Here is a 21,248-nt window from a genome sequence, read left to right as displayed (position 1 = left end):
TAAACGCCTGACAGATCTCAGGATGGCTGCAGAAACGCACAGATGTTCGCTCAAATCTACCCGTCAGCTGCTGCCTGAGCGTGTCCCGCTGACACCTTAAAGTCAGGTATGTCTATCAAATCTTTTTACAGCATCCATCCTCCTCACCCCCCCCTTCTTCCCCTTATTGCAGCTGTCAAATGGAACTACAATCCTCAGTATGTCCTGTTAGGGCATGCTGGGACTTGTAGTGATTTAATTTTATAGATGGCTACAGGTTGCTTTTTGGGACTTATAGTTCCCCACTAAATGAGAAGTTGCAGCTGGCAGCAAATGTTCCTGGCTAGCCATGCATGTACAGTATGTAAAGCTGCAATAACTGTTCAGGTATGCTGGGGCTAGTAGTGCTTTAACAGCTGAATATCATAAACCTTGTTCACATCAGTCTTTGTCAATCACCCTAATATGCTGTGACTTGTAGTCCCATGCTGGCTAAAGACGCTGAGACTTGTAGTCCCCTGCTGGCTAAAAATGCTGAGACTTGTAGTCCCATGCTGGCTAAAGATGCTGAGACTTGTAGTCCCATGCTGGCTAAAAATGCTGAGACTTGTAGTCCCATGCTGACTAAAGATGCCGAGACTTGTAGTCCCATGCTGGCTAAAGATGCTGAGACTTGTAGTCCCCTGCTGGCTAAAGATGCTGAGACTTGTAGTCCCCTGCTGGCTAAAGATGCTGAGACTTGTAGTCCCCATGCTGGCTAAAAATGCTGAGACTTGTAGTCCCATGCTGGCTAAAGATGCAGAGACTTGTAGTCCCATGCTGACTAAAGATGCTGAGACTTGTAGTCCCATGCTGGCTAAAGATGCTGAGACTTGTAGTCCCATGCTGGCTAAAGATGCTGAGACTTGTAGTCCCATGCTGGCTAAAGATGCTGAGACTTGCAGCTCCTCATCAGATCGCAAGCTGAGCCTGTTTTACAGCAATCACTTATAGCTGGTAGGGAATGATGTGACTTGTAGTTCTTGAGAGCTATAAGCTAAAGACTCCTATCTACAGCCTGTCAGCTGTAATGCCTCTGCAGGCTATGAAATGAGAAGATCTGGCAGTCTGATGCACATGCAATAGATTTGCCCAAATAGGCGCCAAGTTGTAATAGAAATGATTGATATCCTTATATTATATGTCCAGTTTATGTATCCCAGCCCAGTGTTTATTGATACAGGAGACATTTACTACCAGAGAATTGGGCAAATACAGGCCGATCAGATCATGGAGGTGCCTGGTTTACTATGACAAGCGTTTATTTATTGATGAACGCACCAAAAGGCGCACTAAAAAAGGGCCAACTCTATTGATCAGAAAGGAGCCGACTAATACACGTTTATGTAGGATGCACCTAAACAGCACTGTGTGCGTCTGTAGTTGCAGCGCCGCGCAAACATAAATATAGACCCAATGTGATCAGTAGTAACAGCCTGCCAATGCAGATATATTCCAACTAGAAGAAAAATCACTGCAGAGTTAACAAGTAAAGCCCCATACACACTGGCCCAGATTCACGAAAGAGATATGGCGGCGCATCTCCAGATACGCCGTCATATCTCTGCCTAGCGCCGTCGTATCTATGCGACTGATTCATAGAATCAGTTACGCATAGATATTCATTAGATCCGACAGGCGCAAGTCTCTTACGCCGTCGGATCTTAACTGCAATTTTTTTTTTGCCCGCTAGGTGGCGCTTCCTTTGATTTCCCCGTCGAGTATGCAAATTAGCTAGATACGCGAATTCCCGAACGTACGCGCGGCCGACGCAGTAAAGTTACGACGTTTACGTTAGGCTTTTTCCGGCGTGAAGTTGCCCCTGGGTCTATGAGGCACAGTCAATGTTAAGTATGGCCATCGTTCCCGCGTCGAAAATAAAAAAAAGTTACGTCGTTTGCGCAAGTCGTCCGTGAATGGTGCTGGACATAATTTACGTCCACGTCAAAACCAATGACGTCCTTGCGACGTCATTTAGAGCAATGCACGCTGGGATATTTTAGGGACGGCGCATGCGCAGTTCGGTCAGCGCGGGGACGCGCTTCATTTAAATGATACACGCCCCCTACCCGCCGAATTTGAATTCCGCCGGGTGATTTACGTTACGCCGCCGCAACTTTACACGCAAGTGCTTTGTGAATAAAGCACTTGCCTGAAAAACTTGCGGCGGCGTAACGTAAATCAGATACGTTACGCCCGCCCAAATTTACGCCCATCTACGTGAATCTGCCCCACTATTAGATTTTCTGCAGATTTTTGTCCTCAGATTTACCAAAACCATGTAGTGCAAGGGCCTGTCTGATTGCATATTAATTGAAACTCTAATGCCGCGTACACACGATCGTTTTTTAGGTTGTAAAAAATGTCGTTTTTAAGGGTCTAGAAAAAACTATGTTTTTTTCAAACCGATCATTAAAAACGGCCTTGCCTACACACGATCGTGAAAAAAAAATGCTCTAGCAAAGCGCGGTGACGTACGACGGCACTATAAAGGGGAAGTTCCATTCGCCTTGGGGCTGCTTTAGCTGATTCCGTGTTAGTAAAAGACGATTCACGCTTTTCTGTCTGTTACAGCGTGATGAATGTGCTTACTCCATTACGAACGCTAGTTTTACCAGAACGAGCGCTCCCGTCTCATAACTTGCTTCTGAGCATGCACGGTTTTTTTCACGTCGTTAAAGCCCACACACGACCATTGTTTACAACCTTAAAAAACGACAACGTTAAAAAACGCCGTGAAAAAATAGAGCGTGTTCGAAAAAAAGTGACTATTTTTTAGGATTGTTAAAAAAAATGCTCTGAATCCCACACACGATCGTTTTTAATGACATCAAAGAAAAACGTTGTGTTTTAGAACCCGAAAAACGGTCGTGTGTACGCGGCATTAAGGCTGGATTCACACCTATGGCATTTTTAGCGCTTTTTGCAGATTTGCGCTACAGAACGTGTTCCATAGGAAATGGACTGTAGTGCTAATCTGCAAAAAGCACTAAAAATGCATAGGTGTGAATCCAGCCTTAAAGCGGAGGACCACACAAAAATGGAACCTCTGCTGTCCAGACCCCCCCCCCCGGTGTCCCCCCCCCCCCCCCAGTGTCACATTTGGCACCTCTCAGGGGGGAGCAGATACCTAAGACCAGAGCTTTTTTTCTCAGAAAATAGGTGCAGGAACTCAACCACGACCCCGTTCAGATTTCAAAAACAGTAGAAGGGTCTTAAAGGGGCATTAAATACCAGGATTGCATTACATACAGAGTGCAGAGCTGTCACTTGTAAACACAGAAACTGGACTTCTATGTTTACAAGTGATTGTGGTGAGCAGGCACCAAAGGGTCTGAGCCAGTTGCCCCAAGTTCCCCCTGAAAAAAAGCCCTGCCTAAGACTGGAATTTGCAACCACTTCCGGGCATAGACCCCCACATTATCTGCAGGAGTCTACGCCACGTCTGGCGCCCTCTCTGTCTTCTGGGAGACACACGGGTCCCAGAAGACAGCAGAGACCAGTGGCATTGCTCAGCGTGAGTCGCGCATGTGCAGTAGGGAACCAAGAAGTGAAGCCTCAGGGCTTCACTTCCTGATTCCCTCACCGAAGATGGCGGCGGCAGCACCCGAGAGCCGAGATCGGCTTCGGGTGCCGACATGGCGGGTGCGCTGGACAGGCAAGTATCCTTTTTTTTTAAATCAACAGCTGCAGTATTTGTAGCGGCTGACTTTAAAAATAAAATTGGTGGAACTCCGCTTTAAGGGTTTGACCTCATATTATATGGTTTTGGTAAATCTGAAGACAAAAATCTTCAGAAAATCTAATGGTGTGTATGGGGTCTATAAAGCAAACCTCCTGCCATGTTAGGGCCATATAACGGCACCTCTACCATAACTGAGCCATGACTGTAGGCTGGCAACCCGTGGGCCAAAATACAGTCCCCCGGTAAACATTCAGGCCTAGATTCACGTACGACCGATCTACGTTGCGCGGGCGTAGCGTACCGTATTTACGCTACGCTGCCGCAACTTAGAGAGGCAAGTGCTGTATTCACAAAGCACTTGCCTCCTAAGTTACGGCGGCGTAGCGTAAATGGGCCGGCGTAAGCGCGCGTAATTCAAAGTAGGCCGTAGGGGGCGTGTTGTATTTAAATGAGGCTTAACCCCATGTAGATGCATGTCCGAACGAACGGCGCATGCGCGAGCATGCTCAGTATCACGTCGTATTTACGCCCAAAGATACGTCGGCTCAATGCCTGTGACGTGAACGTAATTTACGCACAGCCCTATTCGCGTACGACTTACGCAAACAACGTAAAAAGATACGCTTGTTCCGACGTCCATACTTTGCATGGGATGTGCCACCTAGAGACCAGCTTTATCTTTATGCCGGCGTATCTCTAACGTAAACAGCGTAACTAATTGCGACGGGCGCACATACGTTCGTGAATCGGCGTATCAAGTTTTTTGCATATTCTACGCCGAACTCAACGGAAGCGCCACCTAGCGGCCAGCGTAAATATGCACCCTAAGATACGACGGCGTATCGTATCTTAGCCTAATTTAAGCGTATCTGGTTTCCAGAATACACTTAAATTTACGACGGCGTAGATTCAGAGTTACGACGGCGTATCTACTGATACGCCGACGTAAGTCTCTGAGAATCTGGCCCTCATTCTTTAAAATATTATTTTTCATTTATTTTTTCTTTTACAAAAATTAATGACAGACTGAGCCCAAAGCCTGACACAGGGTTGAAACTGGCATACAACTGGCATTATAATGAATTAATTGGTTAATTATAGAGCATTAATGCCCCCGATTACATGGTGTGTAATGTTACCCCTACAGCTCCCAATTTATGGGTTACTATAGAAGTTAATCATTTTACTGTAGGCAAAATAAAGAACTAAAAAGATACAGGAAGACTATACATACATTAGTCTCACTTCCTTGAGGGCTTTTAATCACTAGAGACAGCTGTGGCTCGCTGTGATGTCATGCTGGGCATCAATGGGCCCTGCTGCCTGATGACCAGGTGGCCCCTGCCCCCAGTGGCGGATTACCTTATGGGCAAAACCCAGGTGGCTGCCCAGGGCCCAGACCTCCTGTGGGGGGCCCATGGCTGCCACAGTCTGCACCAAAATATATATGTATATATACACACACACACATACAAATTTTTTTTTTTTTTTAGAAAAATAAATTACAAAAAAAGGGGGGGTTGCCATCTGGGACCTCTGGGCCCTTTAATAAAAAAAATCAATAAATAAAAAAATAAATATAAAAAAAATAAAAATAAACATTTATAAAAAAAAAGGTGGGGGCCCCTTTAATAAAAAAATAAATACAAAAAAGGGAGTTTGCCACATGGGGCCCTCTGAGCCCTTTAATAAAAAAATATATATATATAAATAAAATAATAATATAAAAAATATTGTTTTTTTTATAAAAAAAAGGGGGGTTGCTATATATATATATATATATATATATATATATATATATATATATATATATATATATATATATATATATATATATATATATATATATATATATATATAAATATATATAAATAAATAAAAAAAATAAAACAAATATAAAAATAAACATTTATTAAAAAAAAAGGGGGGGCCCTTTTTTAATAAAAAATAAATACAAAACATGGGGCCCTGGGGGCCTCTGAGCCCTTTAATAAAAAAAAAAAAAAAAAAAAAATATTATATATATATATATATATATATATATATATATATATATATATATATAAAAATAATAATATAAAAAATAAATAAACATTTTTTTATTAAAAAAGGGGGGTTGCTATATATATATATATATATATATAATTATATATATATATATATATATATATATATATATATATATATATATATATATATATATATATATATATATATATATAGCAACCCCCCTTTTTTTATAAAAAATGTTTATTTATTTTTTATATTATTATTTTTATATATATATATATATATATATATATATATATATATATATATATATATATATATATATATATATATATATATATATATAAATAAATAAATAAATAAAATAAAAGAAATAAAAAAATATATAAAAAAAATATATTTCTTTTTATAAAAAAGGGGGTTGGTTGTCATCCAGGGCCCTGGGGACCTCCGGACCCCTAAAAAAAAAAAAAAATTGGCCCTTTAATAAAAAAATAAAAAAAAGGGGGTTGCCATCTGGGGCCCTGTGGGCCTCCAGGCCCCTTACAGGTGTACTGCCTGTACCCCCCTGATGGCGGCCCTGCAGACTATAGCCCAATCAATGCCTTCAATCATGCATGTTAGCAGTTGTAGTACCTCTGCTGGCAGACCAGGAATAGAAATAGCTCTATAATCAATGTCAAGCTTCTGGCTCAAGGTCATAAAGCTTAACGGTTACTTGAGGAATGATGATGTGAGTGTGCACATTAATTATGAGACATAATGAATTGTCTAATCCATATTAAAAAAAAAGAAGAAGAATGAAAAGCAGGCTCCTAAATTATTCAACCCATCAAAAAATCCTACACCTCTCTGCATTTAAGTTGGCTGCTGTACATGCAAAATCCATAGCTAGCTTTTATTAACCACGGCATGGTTCAAGGTTTACCCATAGCGGGGATAATAGGAAGATGCTAGATATAGCTGGGGGGCTGCAATCCAGAAGAGACCGTACTTTCTCTGGAGACCAACCAGCAATAGTCATGACTGCTTAACCCGTCTGATGCCACGGGGGATTGGTGGCATATTGCAAGGCAAGGAAAGATGGTGACCCCCCCCCCCCCTCCTCTATACTTGAAAGTGTTACAGTATACGGGAGATGGTCCTGGACAGAGCATCCTTCTCATTGATAAAAAAAAAAAAAAAAAAAAATTGGTTTCTAAGGCAACGTGCATCGCCTCATCCGACGAGCTGCACCCCTTGGCCTCGCTTAATTGAATTGAACATTACTAAAAGGTTTTCTATGATGAATTAAGCAATTTAGTGTTGAAGAGAACTCATTGACGTCAAAAATGATCCACCCATGTTTAAGGACCAAAGACACTCTAATAGAGAACTGGAGTAAACAGCTTAAAGGGGTTGTAAACCCTCCTGTTTTTTCACCTAGGTCAGTCAGTGAACCCCCCCCCCCATTTTACTTACCTGAGCCCTGGAATGTCCCACGCCGAGGACACGCAATCCCTCTGCCCGGGGTTCTCGGCTCTTCATTGGATAGATTGATAGTTGCTGTCAATCAAATCCAATGATGCACCCGCCGGTTGGCGGGGCAGAGTCCTGCATTCGGCAGCTATGGCTGTACTCGGGAGCGCGCCCGCATGGTAACCCCCCTTGGGAGAGCGCGTCTCCTAGAGGGTTATCTAATGCAGGGAGGAGTCGTGAGAGCCACCGAGGGACCCCAGAAGAGGACGATCGGGGCCACACTGTGCAAAACGAACTGCACAGTGGAGGTACCATATATACCCGAGTATAAGCCGACCTGAGTATAAGCCGAGGCACCTAATTTTACCACAAAAAAATGGAAAAACTTATTGACTCGAGTATAAGCCGAAGGCGAGAATGCAGCAGCTACTGTAAGCGGAAAAGAGGGTCAACAATGCCCACTTGCAGCTTTATTGTGCCCATTTTCAGCCAGACCTCACTGTGCTCATTACAGCCAGACCTCACTGTGCTCATTACAGCCAGACCTCACTGCGCTCATTACAGCCTGACCTCACTGCGCTCATTACAGCCTGACCGCACTGCGCTCATTACAGCCAGACCTCACTGCGCTCATTACAGCCAGACCTCACTGCGCTCATTACAGCCAGACCTCACTGCGCTCATTACAGCCTGACCTCACTGCGCTCATTACAGCCAGACCTCACTGCGCTCATTACAGCCAGACCTCACTGTGCTCATTACAGCCAGACCTCACTGCGCTCATTACAGCCAGACCTCACTGCGCTCATTACAGCCAGACCTCACTGCGCTCATTACAGCCAGACCTCACTGCGCTCATTACAGCCAGACCTCACTGCGCTCATTACAGCCAGACCTCACTGTGCTCATTACAGCCAGACCTCACTGCGCTCATTACAGCCAGACCTCACTGCGCTCATTACAGCCAGACCTCACTGCGCTCATTACAGCCAGACCTCACTGCGCTCATTACAGCCAGACCTCACTGCGCTCATTACAGCCAGACCTCACTGTGCCCATTGCAGCTCTTCAACTCGACCATGGCAAGATCCAGTTGGTTCCCCCGGCAGGTCCTGTTACCTTTGCAGCCTGACCTCACCGTGCCCATTGCAGAATCCGATCTGTGTACCCCAGTCCGTGACATATTTAGAAGGCGGCCGTGCAGTTTTAAAAACTCACGCTCCTCCTTGTGCTGTTCTGCGATAGGTTGCAGGTTACAGGTTGCAGGAAAGGAATTTGCACCGTCTATGGCCAGTCTAAGCCACTGTGCTGACAATTTTTTACGTGTATAACCTTAACCGCTTTCCAACCTCCGCACGCCGATATACGTCAGCAGAATGGCATTTGCAGGCAAACGTGCGTACTTGTACGTCCCTTTTGAATTTGCAGCTTTTTTTTGAGAAGATATACAAAAAGAAAGACATGTTGGTACAAGGACCAAGGTTAGGCACTCACTGAATTTCTGGCAGGATCTCCAGGTATTGTTTTTGGAACCACTGGACAGACTACTTTTACATACATACACACACACACACACACACATTTATATATATATATATATATATATATATATATATATATATATATATATATATATATATATATATATATATATATATATATATATATATATATATATATATATATATAGTTATATACATACACACACACATATTTTTTTTTATTTATATATATATATATATATATATATATATATATATATATATATATATATATATATATATATATAAAAAAAACACACACACATACATATATACACACACACACTAATTAGAACCCCCAAACATTATATATATTTTTTATTCTAACACCCTAGAGAATAAAATGGCGGTCGTTGCAATACTTTCTGTCACACCGTATTTGCGCAGCGGTCTTACAAGCACACTTTTTTGGGAACATTTCGGGAAATTGTTTATTTAATAAAAAAATAACACACCAGTAAAGTTAGCCCAAACATGTTACGCTTCAAAATTGCGTCTGCTTGTGGAATGGCGAAACAAACTTTTACCCTCTAAAATCTCCATTGGCGACGTTTAAAAAAAATTCACCAGGTTGCATGTTTTGAGTTACAGAGAAGCTCTAGGGCTCGAATTATTGCTCTCGCTCTACCAATCGTGGCGATACCTCACATGTGTGGTTTGAACACCGCTTTCATATGAGGGCGCTTCTCACGTATGCGTTCGCTTCATCGCGCAAGCTCGGTGGGACGGGGCGCCACTCCTGGCTCCTAACTTTTTGAGCTGGCTCCTAGATTCCAAGCAAATTTGTCAAACCCTGCCTTAGCCTTTAGAACCGCTTTATTTTCTCATCACTTTTAGTCCCCTTGACAATGGTCACCAGGACAAATAAGGGAGGGTGAACCTTGATACAACCCCACTTTACACTGGTATGGCTCTGCTTGCACCCAATGCCTCGGTCTGCACTCAAAACATGATAAGGCGGCACAGAAGGCGAAAAGAAAAGTGTTAATTGCGTTCTGACCTGGAATCACTGCAGTGATTTGCCTCGGCTTATTTGCAGGACGTACGCTCTCACACTCTCAGATGAGCTGTTCCCCGAGCCGATAGCAACTTTAATTATGCGACACTGATACCATTCAATGATAGCCGGCGCCGTTAATAGCAGTCTGTCATTGGGTCTCAGTCGTGAGAGTACAAAATTATGCCGCTAATTTAGTCTCTCTTGAAGAACATTTGTCAGACAGCTAATGCACGCTCTCAATCTCCCGGCGTATTAATAATGGATGAATCACAATCAAATATAATATTAGTGGAAATTAATATTAATGAACGTTTTTTTGGAAAGTGGTGCCCTTGACTGCTGGTTAGGAGGCGGGGTCCTCCGGCAGTCAAAGAGCCCATCTGTCCTATTTAATCGTCCAACAATTGACACCTCAATTAGAAGTGTACCTGTAATGTGTACTACGGGGAACATCATGAGCGGGATAAATGTTTCATAAAATTAGTACCCTAACACCTAACGACATCACAGAAGCGTGTAAAAAAAAAAAAAAAAACACACACACACAACAGGGGGTCGCATACAATATGGCTATTGACACACACAGCAAGTTAATTCAGCTGTGATAGAAAAGGGGTGCGTCGGAGCCGAATGTCATCGTTCGCAGCCGATCGGCGTCATTTGGAAATGCACGGAAAGTCCAGAGGACAGCTGAGGTCAGCCGATGTGTCCTCTGGCCTTTTGGGCAGTTTCCGAGGCTCTCCGGCACCCCCTCCGCCTCTGGCCGCATGCGGTACTGCATCCCATTAAAGTCAATGCGGAACAAATTATTTTCGTTTCCATTGACTTCAATTGGGGAAACTAGCTTTGATATGCGAGTACTTTGGACTACGAGCATTCTCCTGGAATGGATTATGCTCGTAATCCGAGGTTCCACTGTATCTTTGTGATGTTGTCCTTACCATAAATACATGAAATGCATTCATTTGAAGTGCTAATGTTTTTGTATCTTCTTACCAAGGAGAGTGTGCACCACTGGGGGCCTACATTGAAGGTGATCAACTAACCAGATTGAAGATTACTAGTAGTAGAAATGACTGTAGCTCTCCTCCCTTTTAAATCCACATAAACATGTGGTTTTTGACAAATTTTTTTTTTTGGAGGCTTTGGGCCAGATTCTCAAAGGACTTACGACGGCGTATCTCCACGTACGCCGTCGTAAGTCCGAATGCGAGCCGTCGTATCTATGCGCCTGATTCATAGAATCAGTTACGCATAGATTTGGGCAAGATACAAGCGACGTAAGTCTCTTACGCTGTCGTATCTTAATTGCATATTTACGCTGGCCGCTAGGGGCGTGTACGCTGATTTACGCCTAGAAATATGTAAATCAGCTAGATACGCGAATTCACGAACGTACGCCCGGCCGCCGCAGTACAGATACGCCGTTTACGCTAGGCTTTTCCCGGCGTAAAGTTACCCCTGCTATATGAGGCGTAGATGCGGCGTACCAATGTTAAGTATGGACGTCGTTCCCGCGTCAAATTTTGAAAATTTTACGTTGTTTGCGTAAGTCGTTCACGAACAGGGCTGGGCGTCATTTACGTTCACGTCGAAAGCATTGGCTTCTTGCGGGTTAATTTGGAGCATGCGCACTGGGATACTTTCACGGACGCCGCATGCGCCGTTCGTAAAAAGCGTCATTTACGTGGGGTCACAGTAAGTTAACACAACACACGCTCACATCTACCACATTTGAACTACGCCGCCGCAACTTTCGTTTGAGAATACGGCACTTGCCTGTAAAAGTTGCGGAGGCGTAGCGTAAATAGGATACGTTACGCCCGCACAAAGATACGCGATTCTACGTGAATCCGGGTCTTTATATTCTGCATCCAGGATCGCTGGCTCCATAGGTGGGCTTGTTTCTTGCAGGAAGGCTGAGAAGATGACTCCAATGAAGGATGGACTCTACATGCTATAACCCTTCCGGTTCTGTGATATTAATAAAACCATTGCGTCAATGAAATGAGTCAATAAGTACCAGAGGCCTTTGCAAAAAAAAAAAAGAAACAGCAAATGAAAAAAAGAAAAAATTGTGTTTAAAGCAACCAGTCAGGCGCTAATTTTCACTGCACCAAAAAATGAGAGGACTAATATTGACAAGATAATTGATGGTAGGGATGCTGCAGAAGCATTAGGGCTCATGGATGAAAAATGGATTTATTACCGGGAGGTTGGTTGTTCCTGCTACAAACAACCTCTTGATATTTATCCATTTTTCATCCACGAGCCCTACTACTCCTGCAGAGTCCCTACCGCCAATGACCTTGTCTATATTAGCACGGCCTGCAAAATGGCAAGGACACTGGAAGGACGCGTGAAAAGCTTTTGTTGGGTAACCGCACAGTTCAGGATAGAAATAAACTGCTAGTGAAGTACACACTTCCCCTCCAAAGGAGGCCTATGTGGGATTTCTCACACAAACGTATGTCACATCAGTTACTGTGTATTACGTGACCTCCTGCCGCTGCTGGGACTCGGCTGACACTGGGGAACGGCTGTATGTTTGTATTCATTATCGACCCACATCCAGCACTGGAGAAGACAGAAGTACCTCCTCCCTTCTCCTCGCTGAGAAATCACTGCTTCCCTTTAGGCCTGAACTTTGCCAGGCTAATTAAAGCGGGAGTACACCCGAATTTTTTTTTTTAACATTAGATTCATGCTCATTTTGTGAAGGAGAATCGGGTTGTTTTTTTAAAATCGAAGCAGTACTTACCGTTTTAGAGAGCGATCTTCTCCGCCGCTTCCGGGTATGGTCTTCGGGACTGGACGTTCATATTTGATTGACAGGCTTCCGACGGTCGCATACATCGCGTCACGAGTAGCCGAACGTCGGTGCGGCTCTATATGGCGCCTGCGCACCGACGTTCGGCTACTTTCGGAAAATCGTGACGCGATCTATGCGACCGTCGGAAGCCTGTCAATCAAATAGGAACGCCCAGTCCCGCAGCCCATACCCGGAAGCGGCGGAGAAGATCACTCGCTAAAACGGTAAGTACTGCTTCGATTTTAAAAAAACGACCCGATTCCCCTAGACAAAATGAGCATCAATCTAATGTTAAAAACATTTTTTCGGGTGAACCTCCACTTTAACCACTTCCATACAGGGCACTTATACACCTTCCCGCCCAGACCAATTTTTAGCTTTCAGCGCTGTTGCACTTTGAATGACAATTGCGCAGTCATGCTACACTGTACCCAAACTAAATTTTTATCATTTTGTACCCACAAATAGAGCTTTCCATTGGTGGTATTTGATCACCTCTAGGATATATATTTTCTGCAAAAAAAATTAAAAAATTACTGAAAATTTAGAAAGAAAAAACGTTTTTTTTTGTTTCTGTTATAAAACATTGTAAATAAGTACGTTTTCTCCTTCACTGACGGGCACTGATGGTACTGCACTGACGGGCACTGATAGGCGGCACGGATGGGCACTGATAGGTGGCACGGATGGGCACTGATAGGTGGCACGGATGGGCACTATTGTATGTGTTGTACTAATGGATGCCAATCAGTGCCAAACAATGCCTGCCAATCAGTGATGCCCATTGTGGGCACTGATTAGAATCCATTGCGGCACTGATTGGCATCCATTTTTTGTGTCCTCCTCATCCCTGGTGGTCTAGGATGGCATCCTTTTATTTTTTTTATTTTTTTATTTCTGTGCGCGCAGCGGCTCAGAATCCGAGGACATCATATGACGTCCGGTCAGGATTCTACAACCACTTTGCCGACGTCAATATGTCATTGGCGGGCGGCAAGTGGTTAAAGAAGAACCCCAGCCTGAAGGAACAAACATATGGGAGCCTCAACTGCTAACCTGTCAGGCTGTGGGCAGTCAACAAAGAAAGAGAGAGACCGTTTTTAGAGCAAATTTAGATTAGGGTGACCAGACATCCCTGCTTTCCGGGGACAGTCCTCAGATTGAGGACACTGTCCCCGGACCAACTCTGTGCCCGGTTTTGATTTGAACAGGGGCTGGGGTAATTTCAAAGACAGTGGGCTAGATTCAGGTAGCTGTTACGGCCGCGTATCTCCAGATACGCCGCCGTAATTTCAAATCTGTGCCGTCGTATCTGTACGCCGATTCTCAAAGGCAGATACGTTCAAAAAATAGGCTTCCTCCGCCGACGTAACTTGAATACTATAATTGGGTGCAATATTACGCTGGCCGCTAGGGGGCGCTTCCGTTGTTTTCGGCGTAGAATATGCAAATGACCTAGATACGCCGATTCACAAATGTACGTACGCCCGGCGCAATTTATTTACGTCGTTTACGTTAGGCTTTTTCAACGTAAGGTTGCTCCTGCTATTAGGAGGCGCAGCCAAGCTATTAGGAGGCGCAGCCAATGTTAAAGCGGAGGTTCACCCATAGCTTACACATTTTCCCCCTAGCTTCATGCTCGTTTTGTCTAGGGGAATCGGCTAGTTGTTTTAAAATATGAGCAGTACATACCGTTTACGAGATGCATCTTCTCCGCCGCTTCCGGGTATGGGCTGCGAGACTGGGCGTTCCTTCTTGATTGACAGTCTTCCGAGAGGCTTCCGACGGTCGCATCCATCGCGTCACGATTTTCCAAAAGAAGCCGAACGTCGGTGCAGTATAGAGCCGCACCGACGTTCGGCTTCTTTCGGCTACGAGTGACGCGATGGATGCGACCGTCGGAAGCCTCTCGGAAGACTGTCAATCAAATAGGAACGCCCGCTCCCGAAGACCCATACCCGGAAGCGACGGAGAAGATGCATCTCGAAAACGGGTAAGTACTGCTCATATTTTAAAACAATTAGCCGATTCCCCTAGACAAAACGAGCAGGAATCTAAGGGGAAAATAGAAAAAAAAAAACGAATTGGGTGAACTCCCGCTTTAAGTATGGATGTCGTTTTGAATTTTTTACGTCGTTTGCGTAAGTCGTTCGCGAATAGGGCTGGACGTAATTTACGTTCACGCCGAAAGCAATGACGATTCGCGTCGGAATTTCGACGCATGCGCCGTTCGTAAAAAACGTAAAATACGCTGGGTCAACCTTAATTTAAATAAAACACGCCCCCTGATCATCATTTGAATGACACGCGCTTACGCCGGCCCCATTTACGCTACGCCGCCGTAAGTTAGGAGGCAAGTGCTTTGCGAATACAGCACTTGCCTCTCAAACTTACGGCGGCGCAGCGTAAATGCGAGGTCCCTGGTGGCTGCAAGAGGTCCAAGCATGAATGAGTGAATATGATTATTTTTGATTCTGAAGAGGTAGGTGTATTTTTAGGACCTCTGTTTTAATTCATTATGGCCCACCTTCAATTAAAAATATCCGTAAAAACAGGTATCTTGTGTAACTTGCAGGATTTTTTCAATTAGCTGTCCTTGGAATAAGGAATCTCATTCTAGAAATCAAGAAAAAAAATGAGATGGATGTATACACGGCTGTTGCTGTGTTCATCTCCTCGTCTATCATGGAGGGATCCGACAGACTGAATGGTAAATAATAAAGTGTAAGCATTCTATAGACTTCAGCACAACCCTTGGCTTCCCATCATGCAGTCAGTGCATTATTCAGAAGAGTAGAACCGCACAGTGGCGATCGGGACGTCACGGCAGCTGGTATGTCATTATTATGACAGTTTTGCAGATAGCGAGTGACAGGCCGCAAGTGCCCTGCTGCCATTATGTCTTCATGAGGGCTGCAGCCTTTTGCAGAATAAAGAATCCATCTGCATTTGTTGGCTCAGAATAGAAGGTATAGACATATACAGTATATTTAATAAGATTCTCTTATCCCGTTATAGTTTTATCTATATAAGGTATGTATCAAGAATCATCAAATTTAGAGTGTCAAGAATAGAAAAAAGAAAAACACAACTGGGGTATATTAAAGGCCGAGAGACACCTTAGACACTGAAAGCCGCCGTCATGTAGATGTAAATGCAAATTGCTAAAATGTCACATAATGTCATTTTATTAAGCAGTTTTACACATTTGTAAATCTGCAGCATTCTTTATGATAATGCCTGGTGCTCCTGCCATAAAAGTCCTTGTTCAGGTACTTCCTGTTTTGGGTGACAACACTCTGTTCATGTCTCCCAATCCTGCTCCTGTGTTGTCACCCAGGTTTCCAATGGACACTGCAAGAAGCCATTTGAACAAAACATAATACAACTAGGACCGGATACCACTTTTTTAGGACCGAGTACAAGTACCGATACTTTTTCTCATGTACTCGCCGATACCGATACTTTTCCTCATGTACTCGCCGATACCGATACTTGTTTTAATGCCATGTGACAGTTTGACTGATGGGCACTGATAGGTGGTACTGACTGATGGGGACTGATAGGTGGCACCTATGGGCGCTGACAGGTGGCTGGCACTGAGGGACGGTACTGACAGGTGAAACTGATAGGCGGCACTTATGGGCACTATCAGGTGGCTGGCACTATTGGGCGGCAGTTATAGGCACTGATAGGTGGCTGGCACTGTTAGATGGCACTGATAGGCGGCACTTATGGGCACTGACAGGTGGCTGGCACTTATGGGCAGGCACTGAAATGCAGCAATAAACTACATGAGGAAATGCTATGCTGCAGTGCCCATCTTGGTACACCCTGAACTTGGCATCAGTAAGCATCAGCAGACATCTTGTTACACCCAGCTCGAACTACATGGGCAGCTGACATCTTGTTACACCCAGTAACAAGATGTCAGCTGCTGGCTTACTGTGGCCAAGTGCAGGGTGTGCCAAGATGACGGCGACCGCTCTGCCCATTGAGGCCGTCCGCCCGATCCGCCTACTGACGACAGACCCGCCCTCCCCGCCCACTGAGGCAGCCTGATCCGCCTACTGACAGAATTCTCACCGCTCCAGGTGAGCCTCGTGATGATCAGGGGTTGTTGAACCACCAGGGTGCTGGCAATGCGGTAATAGCAAAAAAACAAAAGAACAAAAGCTGGACAGCCGCACTCCAAAATTTTCTTTAAAAGAGATGTCTTTATTTTCAACTGTGCATACAGTCACTGCAAGCCCACAAAACCCAGCCATGACTAAGCACTGACGCCAGTGCGAAACGTTGGCCATACTGATTTTTGTGGGCTTGCAGTGACTGTATGCACAGTTGAAAATAAAGACATCTCTTTTAAAGAAAATTTTGGAGTGCGGCTGTCCAGCTTTTGTTCTTTTGTTTTTTTGCTGATCCGCCTACTGACGCTGCCCACCATCTCCGCCCAGAGTCCGCTCGCCGCTGACCAAGTATCGGGTCAGGCAGCAGGAGCATTTGTGTGAGTACAAGTACTCACACAAATGCTCAGTATCAGTCCCGATACCGATACTAGTATCGGGTCAAGCCTAGATACAACCATAGTCATTGTTGCTGCCAACAGCAAAATCTCCCTGAGAAATGCCCGGCAGCCATAACTGGAGTGCATGTGGGCAGGAAGTGGCTGCAGGAGTTCAGCTGTACTGAGAAGCTTTAAAGTGGTTCTAAAGTCTGAAAGTTTTTTTTTTTTTTATCTTAATGCATTTAAAGATAAAACACCGTCTGTGTGCAGCAGACCCAGCCCCCCTAATACTTATCTCAGCCCCACCCCGATCCAGCGATATTGCAGGAGAGTCTCGGCTGGCCGAGACTCTCTCTCCTCTTTGGCTCAGGCTGTAGCGGGGCACTATTGGTTCCCACTGCCGTCAAAGTTAGTGAGCCAATGAGGAAAGAGAGGAGGCGTGGCCGAGCCATGGCTCCATGTCTGAATGGACACACAGAGCAGCGGATTGGCTCGGGTGCCCCCATAGCAAGCTGCTTGCTGCGGAGGCAGGAGGGAGGGGCCAGGAGTGCCGGCGAGAGACCCGAGAAGAGAAGGATCTGGGCTGCTCTGTGCAAATCCATTACAGACTTTAATAGCACTTTAATCATAATAATCTCTAGGAGAAGATCCTTGTTCAGATATTTCCTGTTATAGGATGACAACGCTCTGTTCTAGTCTTCCAGGTTTTGCTTCTGTGTTGTCAATGTATCACACAGCCCTCAGTTGGAGACTACAAAGAACCATTTTCACACACATAATGCAGGCATGGTCCTTTTGTCCTAGGTTGTCACCCTGTTATTCAGGCTTCCTATGGAGACTACAAATGGCCATATCAACACACATAATGAAGACATGGTCCACTGTTGTCACTGTCAGGAAAGCTGCAGAAGAGGTGCAAGGGCCACATGAAATAGCCTGGTGGGCCGGATTTGGCCTGTGGGCCTTGCGTTTGACACACGTGCTCTATAGTGTGTACTTGTTTCAATCCAGAGCACGAAGTGCAGTTTCTGTCTGCTGCTTTGTTCCCTTGCGATCAGCGTTAATCACTTCTGACAAGTTTTCCCTGACACAAAGAGAAAAATGGTGACAGGGGAGGGACCTCCAGCTGCTTGACAGCCTCAGCTCTGTCCCTGTGTGCCGTGTGAATCCAATCAGCTCTCAGAGCTCTCCTCGCTGAGCTCTGCAGAGTGTGACTTCAGCTCTCCGCCCTTTTTCTGAACTCTCAGACAAGCTTATAAATTGAGCACTTTGAATGGATGTAGAGAAGAGAAGGCTGCAGATACACATGTACAATACTTATGTAGAAGGATTTGTTTCATCTCTGTACATCACCTGAGGATAGTCCCATCACAGGAAATATATAAGGATTTACAACCACATTAAAAGGTAAATCTTCTCAGATCAGTAGAGGGAATTTCGTATCCACATGCAATACATCATCTCTTTCCTCCCCAATGAGTCAGAAACACAAAACACACATAAACCAGAAGGGGCTTCATCGCCTAAAACCCTGAATTTTTATAAAAAAACAATCAATCAATAAAACAAATGCACAATCACATCATATATTGCCACACAGTCCGGACACAAACAAACGCACAGCCGCTCACTTTAAAGCCAGCGCAAGATCCACAAATTCGACTTTTTATACACTATATATATTTAATATATTTTTGATATCTGAGTGCTGCCAATTTTGTCATTAATGTTTGCTGAATGTCAGATTCACTGCATTATAAATATACCCCCTTTTAGTGCAATTTAAAAAAGCAGACTCGGTGTGATCACTTTTTTTTTTTTTTTTTTTTTTAGCTACGCAGAGATAAAAGATGAGCGCAGAGGAGGTGCCGACATCGGACGAGCTGGAATGTAAAATATGCTACCAAAAGTTCACCGCTCACAGCCGCAAACCCAAGATCCTAAACTGCCTTCACCGTGTCTGTGCCAGATGCCTATCCAAAATCCTTCTCATAGGCGGAGGGGCGCCGTGCATCAGCTGCCCGTTCTGCCGCAACGAGACCGAACTTCAGGAAGAAGAGGTGGCGGGTCTCCCGGACGACACCAATATCTTGTCTAAGCTCGCTGAGCGCACCATCTGCAATTCAGACAGCAATGAGGTGGTCCTAACCCCCAAAAACCTTGCGTCCTCTAGCCCTTCCCATGGATCTTCGAACTGCCTAGTGATCACCATCATGGAGGTACAAAGAGACTCCACGCGGACACCCAGTCAAAACACGATCTCGGACTACTACGCGGAGCACAGCATGGACTCGGCTTCAGTGAGTTCTCAAGGCCAAATGGACCACGACCTTTTTTCCAAATTGTGCAAGCATGTCCCCAGGATACTGGTCTGGCTGCTGGGCTTCTTTTACTTTGGCTCTTTGCCCCTTGGGATATATTTGCTCGTGATTCAGAAAGTGACACTTGGAATTGTCTGCGTCAGCCTGGTACCCTCCAGCCTGACCGTGTGCCTGGTCTACGGCTTCTGCCAGTGCCTTTGCCAAGGCATATGCGACTGCTCAACCAGGAGTTGACGAATGGTGACACAGCAATGTGTTATGTCGGCCATTAGAACTAGACACTTGGGAGGAATGGATGGGTAGCACTGGAACCCTAGAATTTTCCGATTGGTGTTACTATCCAGTAGTGTTGAGGTGGTGTTTGAACGGGGTGTCTGGATTCTGTGGGTGCTTCTACACACCAGAGGATCGCCACAGTTTCCTTAGTCTGTGATGCAACTCAATAGATCTGAGATTTGAAGTGCCACACCACAGGTTAATAATGGTCCAGCAATAAAATGTATTCCAATGCAAGGTCAAGTAGAAGACTAGAGTAAAGATTCAATGCACTTCAGGAGCCAGAACTCACCCTCTCCATCATGGCTAGCCACACCACCCATTATTGGTCCAAAAGTAAATTTATTCAAATGTAAGATCAAGTAGACTATAGGAATGAGCACATTTTGTGGTCCAGAGCCCAGCCACTTCTCATCAGGGCTAGCCGCACCGCCGATTATTGGTCCAGATATAAATATATTTCAACATAAGCTCAAGTAGAAGACTATAATAACTAGGGTTGTCCCGATACCACTTTTTTAGGACCGAGTACAAGTACCGATACTTTTCAAGTACTCGCCGATACCGAATACCGATCCTTTTTTTTAAATGTATCCCTAAATGCAGCGATGTCCCCCACAAATGCAGCCATGTCCCCCACAGATGCAGCCATGTCCCCCACAAATGCAGCCATGTCCCCCACAGATGCAGCCATGTCCCCCACAGATGCAGCCATGTCCCCCACAGATGCAGCCATGTCCCCCACAGATGCAGCCATGTCCCCCCACATATGCAGCCATGTCCCCCCACATATGCAGCCATGTCCCCCCACATATGCAGCCATGTCCCCCCACATATGCAGCCATGTCCCCCCACATATGCAGCCATGTCCCCCCACATATTGCAGCCATGTCCCCCCACAAATTGCAGCCATGTCCCCCCACATATGCAGCCATGTCCCCCCACATATGCAGCCATGTCCCCCCACATATGCAGCCATGTCTAGCCCTGTCTCCCCATACCTAGATGCCATCGCCGCCTAGTTAATCAGCGTGCGGGGAATATTACAGCTTTCATTTGAATAGCTGTGTGTTCCCCGCTGCGCCGCATATAGACACTCCCCCTTGCTCAGGATTGGACGGGTGATCTGCACTTTGATAGACAGATCACCCGTCCAATCCCGAGCAAGGGGGAGTGTCTATATGCGGCGCAGCGGGGAACACACAGCTATTCAAATGAAAGCTGTAATGTTCCCCGCACGCTGATTACCTAGGCGGCGGCGTTGCGGTATGCGGCGGCTGGGTGTATAGTATCGGATCTGGCATCGGGGGCATTTGCGGGAGTACAAGTACTCCCGCAAATGCTCAGTATCGGTCCGATACCGATATAACGATCCATTGTGTTTCGGGATCCAGAGTTAACCCTCTTCATCAGGGCTAGCCGCACCACTGATTATTGGTCCAGATATACATTTATTCCAGTGAAAGATCAAGTAGTAGACTGTAGGAAATCAAAAAATGCATTTGGGGGGTCCAGAACTCACCGCCTTCATCATGGCTATACCTGATGAAGTAAGTGTGTTCTGGACCCCGAAAAGTATTGTCTCTTTCCTATAGTGTAATGCTGCGCACACACGGTCGGAAT

General features: G+C 45.0%; 2 protein-coding genes across 3 annotated transcripts in view; one reads left to right on the top strand and one right to left on the bottom strand.

Moving 5' to 3' along the window:
* CEP89 (centrosomal protein 89) overlaps window positions 1-21,248 on the bottom strand; it is a 95,110-nt gene that overhangs the window by 9,429 nt on the left and 64,433 nt on the right. The window lies entirely within an intron of this gene.
* LOC120917873 (E3 ubiquitin-protein ligase RNF182-like) lies at window positions 47-20,162 on the top strand. The gene is made up of 2 exons (XM_040329454.1): window positions 47-106; window positions 18,862-20,162. Exon 2 carries the CDS (start codon window positions 18,879-18,881, stop codon window positions 19,581-19,583), a length of 705 nt encoding a protein of 234 aa, XP_040185388.1. The 5' UTR covers window positions 47-106; window positions 18,862-18,878; the 3' UTR covers window positions 19,584-20,162.

The sequence above is a fragment of the Rana temporaria genome, chromosome 11 (genome assembly GCF_905171775.1).
Source record: "Rana temporaria chromosome 11, aRanTem1.1, whole genome shotgun sequence".
NCBI classification, from domain to species: domain Eukaryota; kingdom Metazoa; phylum Chordata; class Amphibia; order Anura; family Ranidae; genus Rana; species Rana temporaria.
Note: the sequence above shows the minus strand (reverse complement) of the source record. Positions and strands in the feature narration are given on the sequence as shown.

Excerpts from the sequence above, each read along its gene's own strand:
- LOC120917873 (XM_040329454.1), top strand. The coding sequence starts at position 18,879 with ATGAGCGCAGAGGAGGTGCCGACATCGGACGAGCTGGAATGTAAAATA.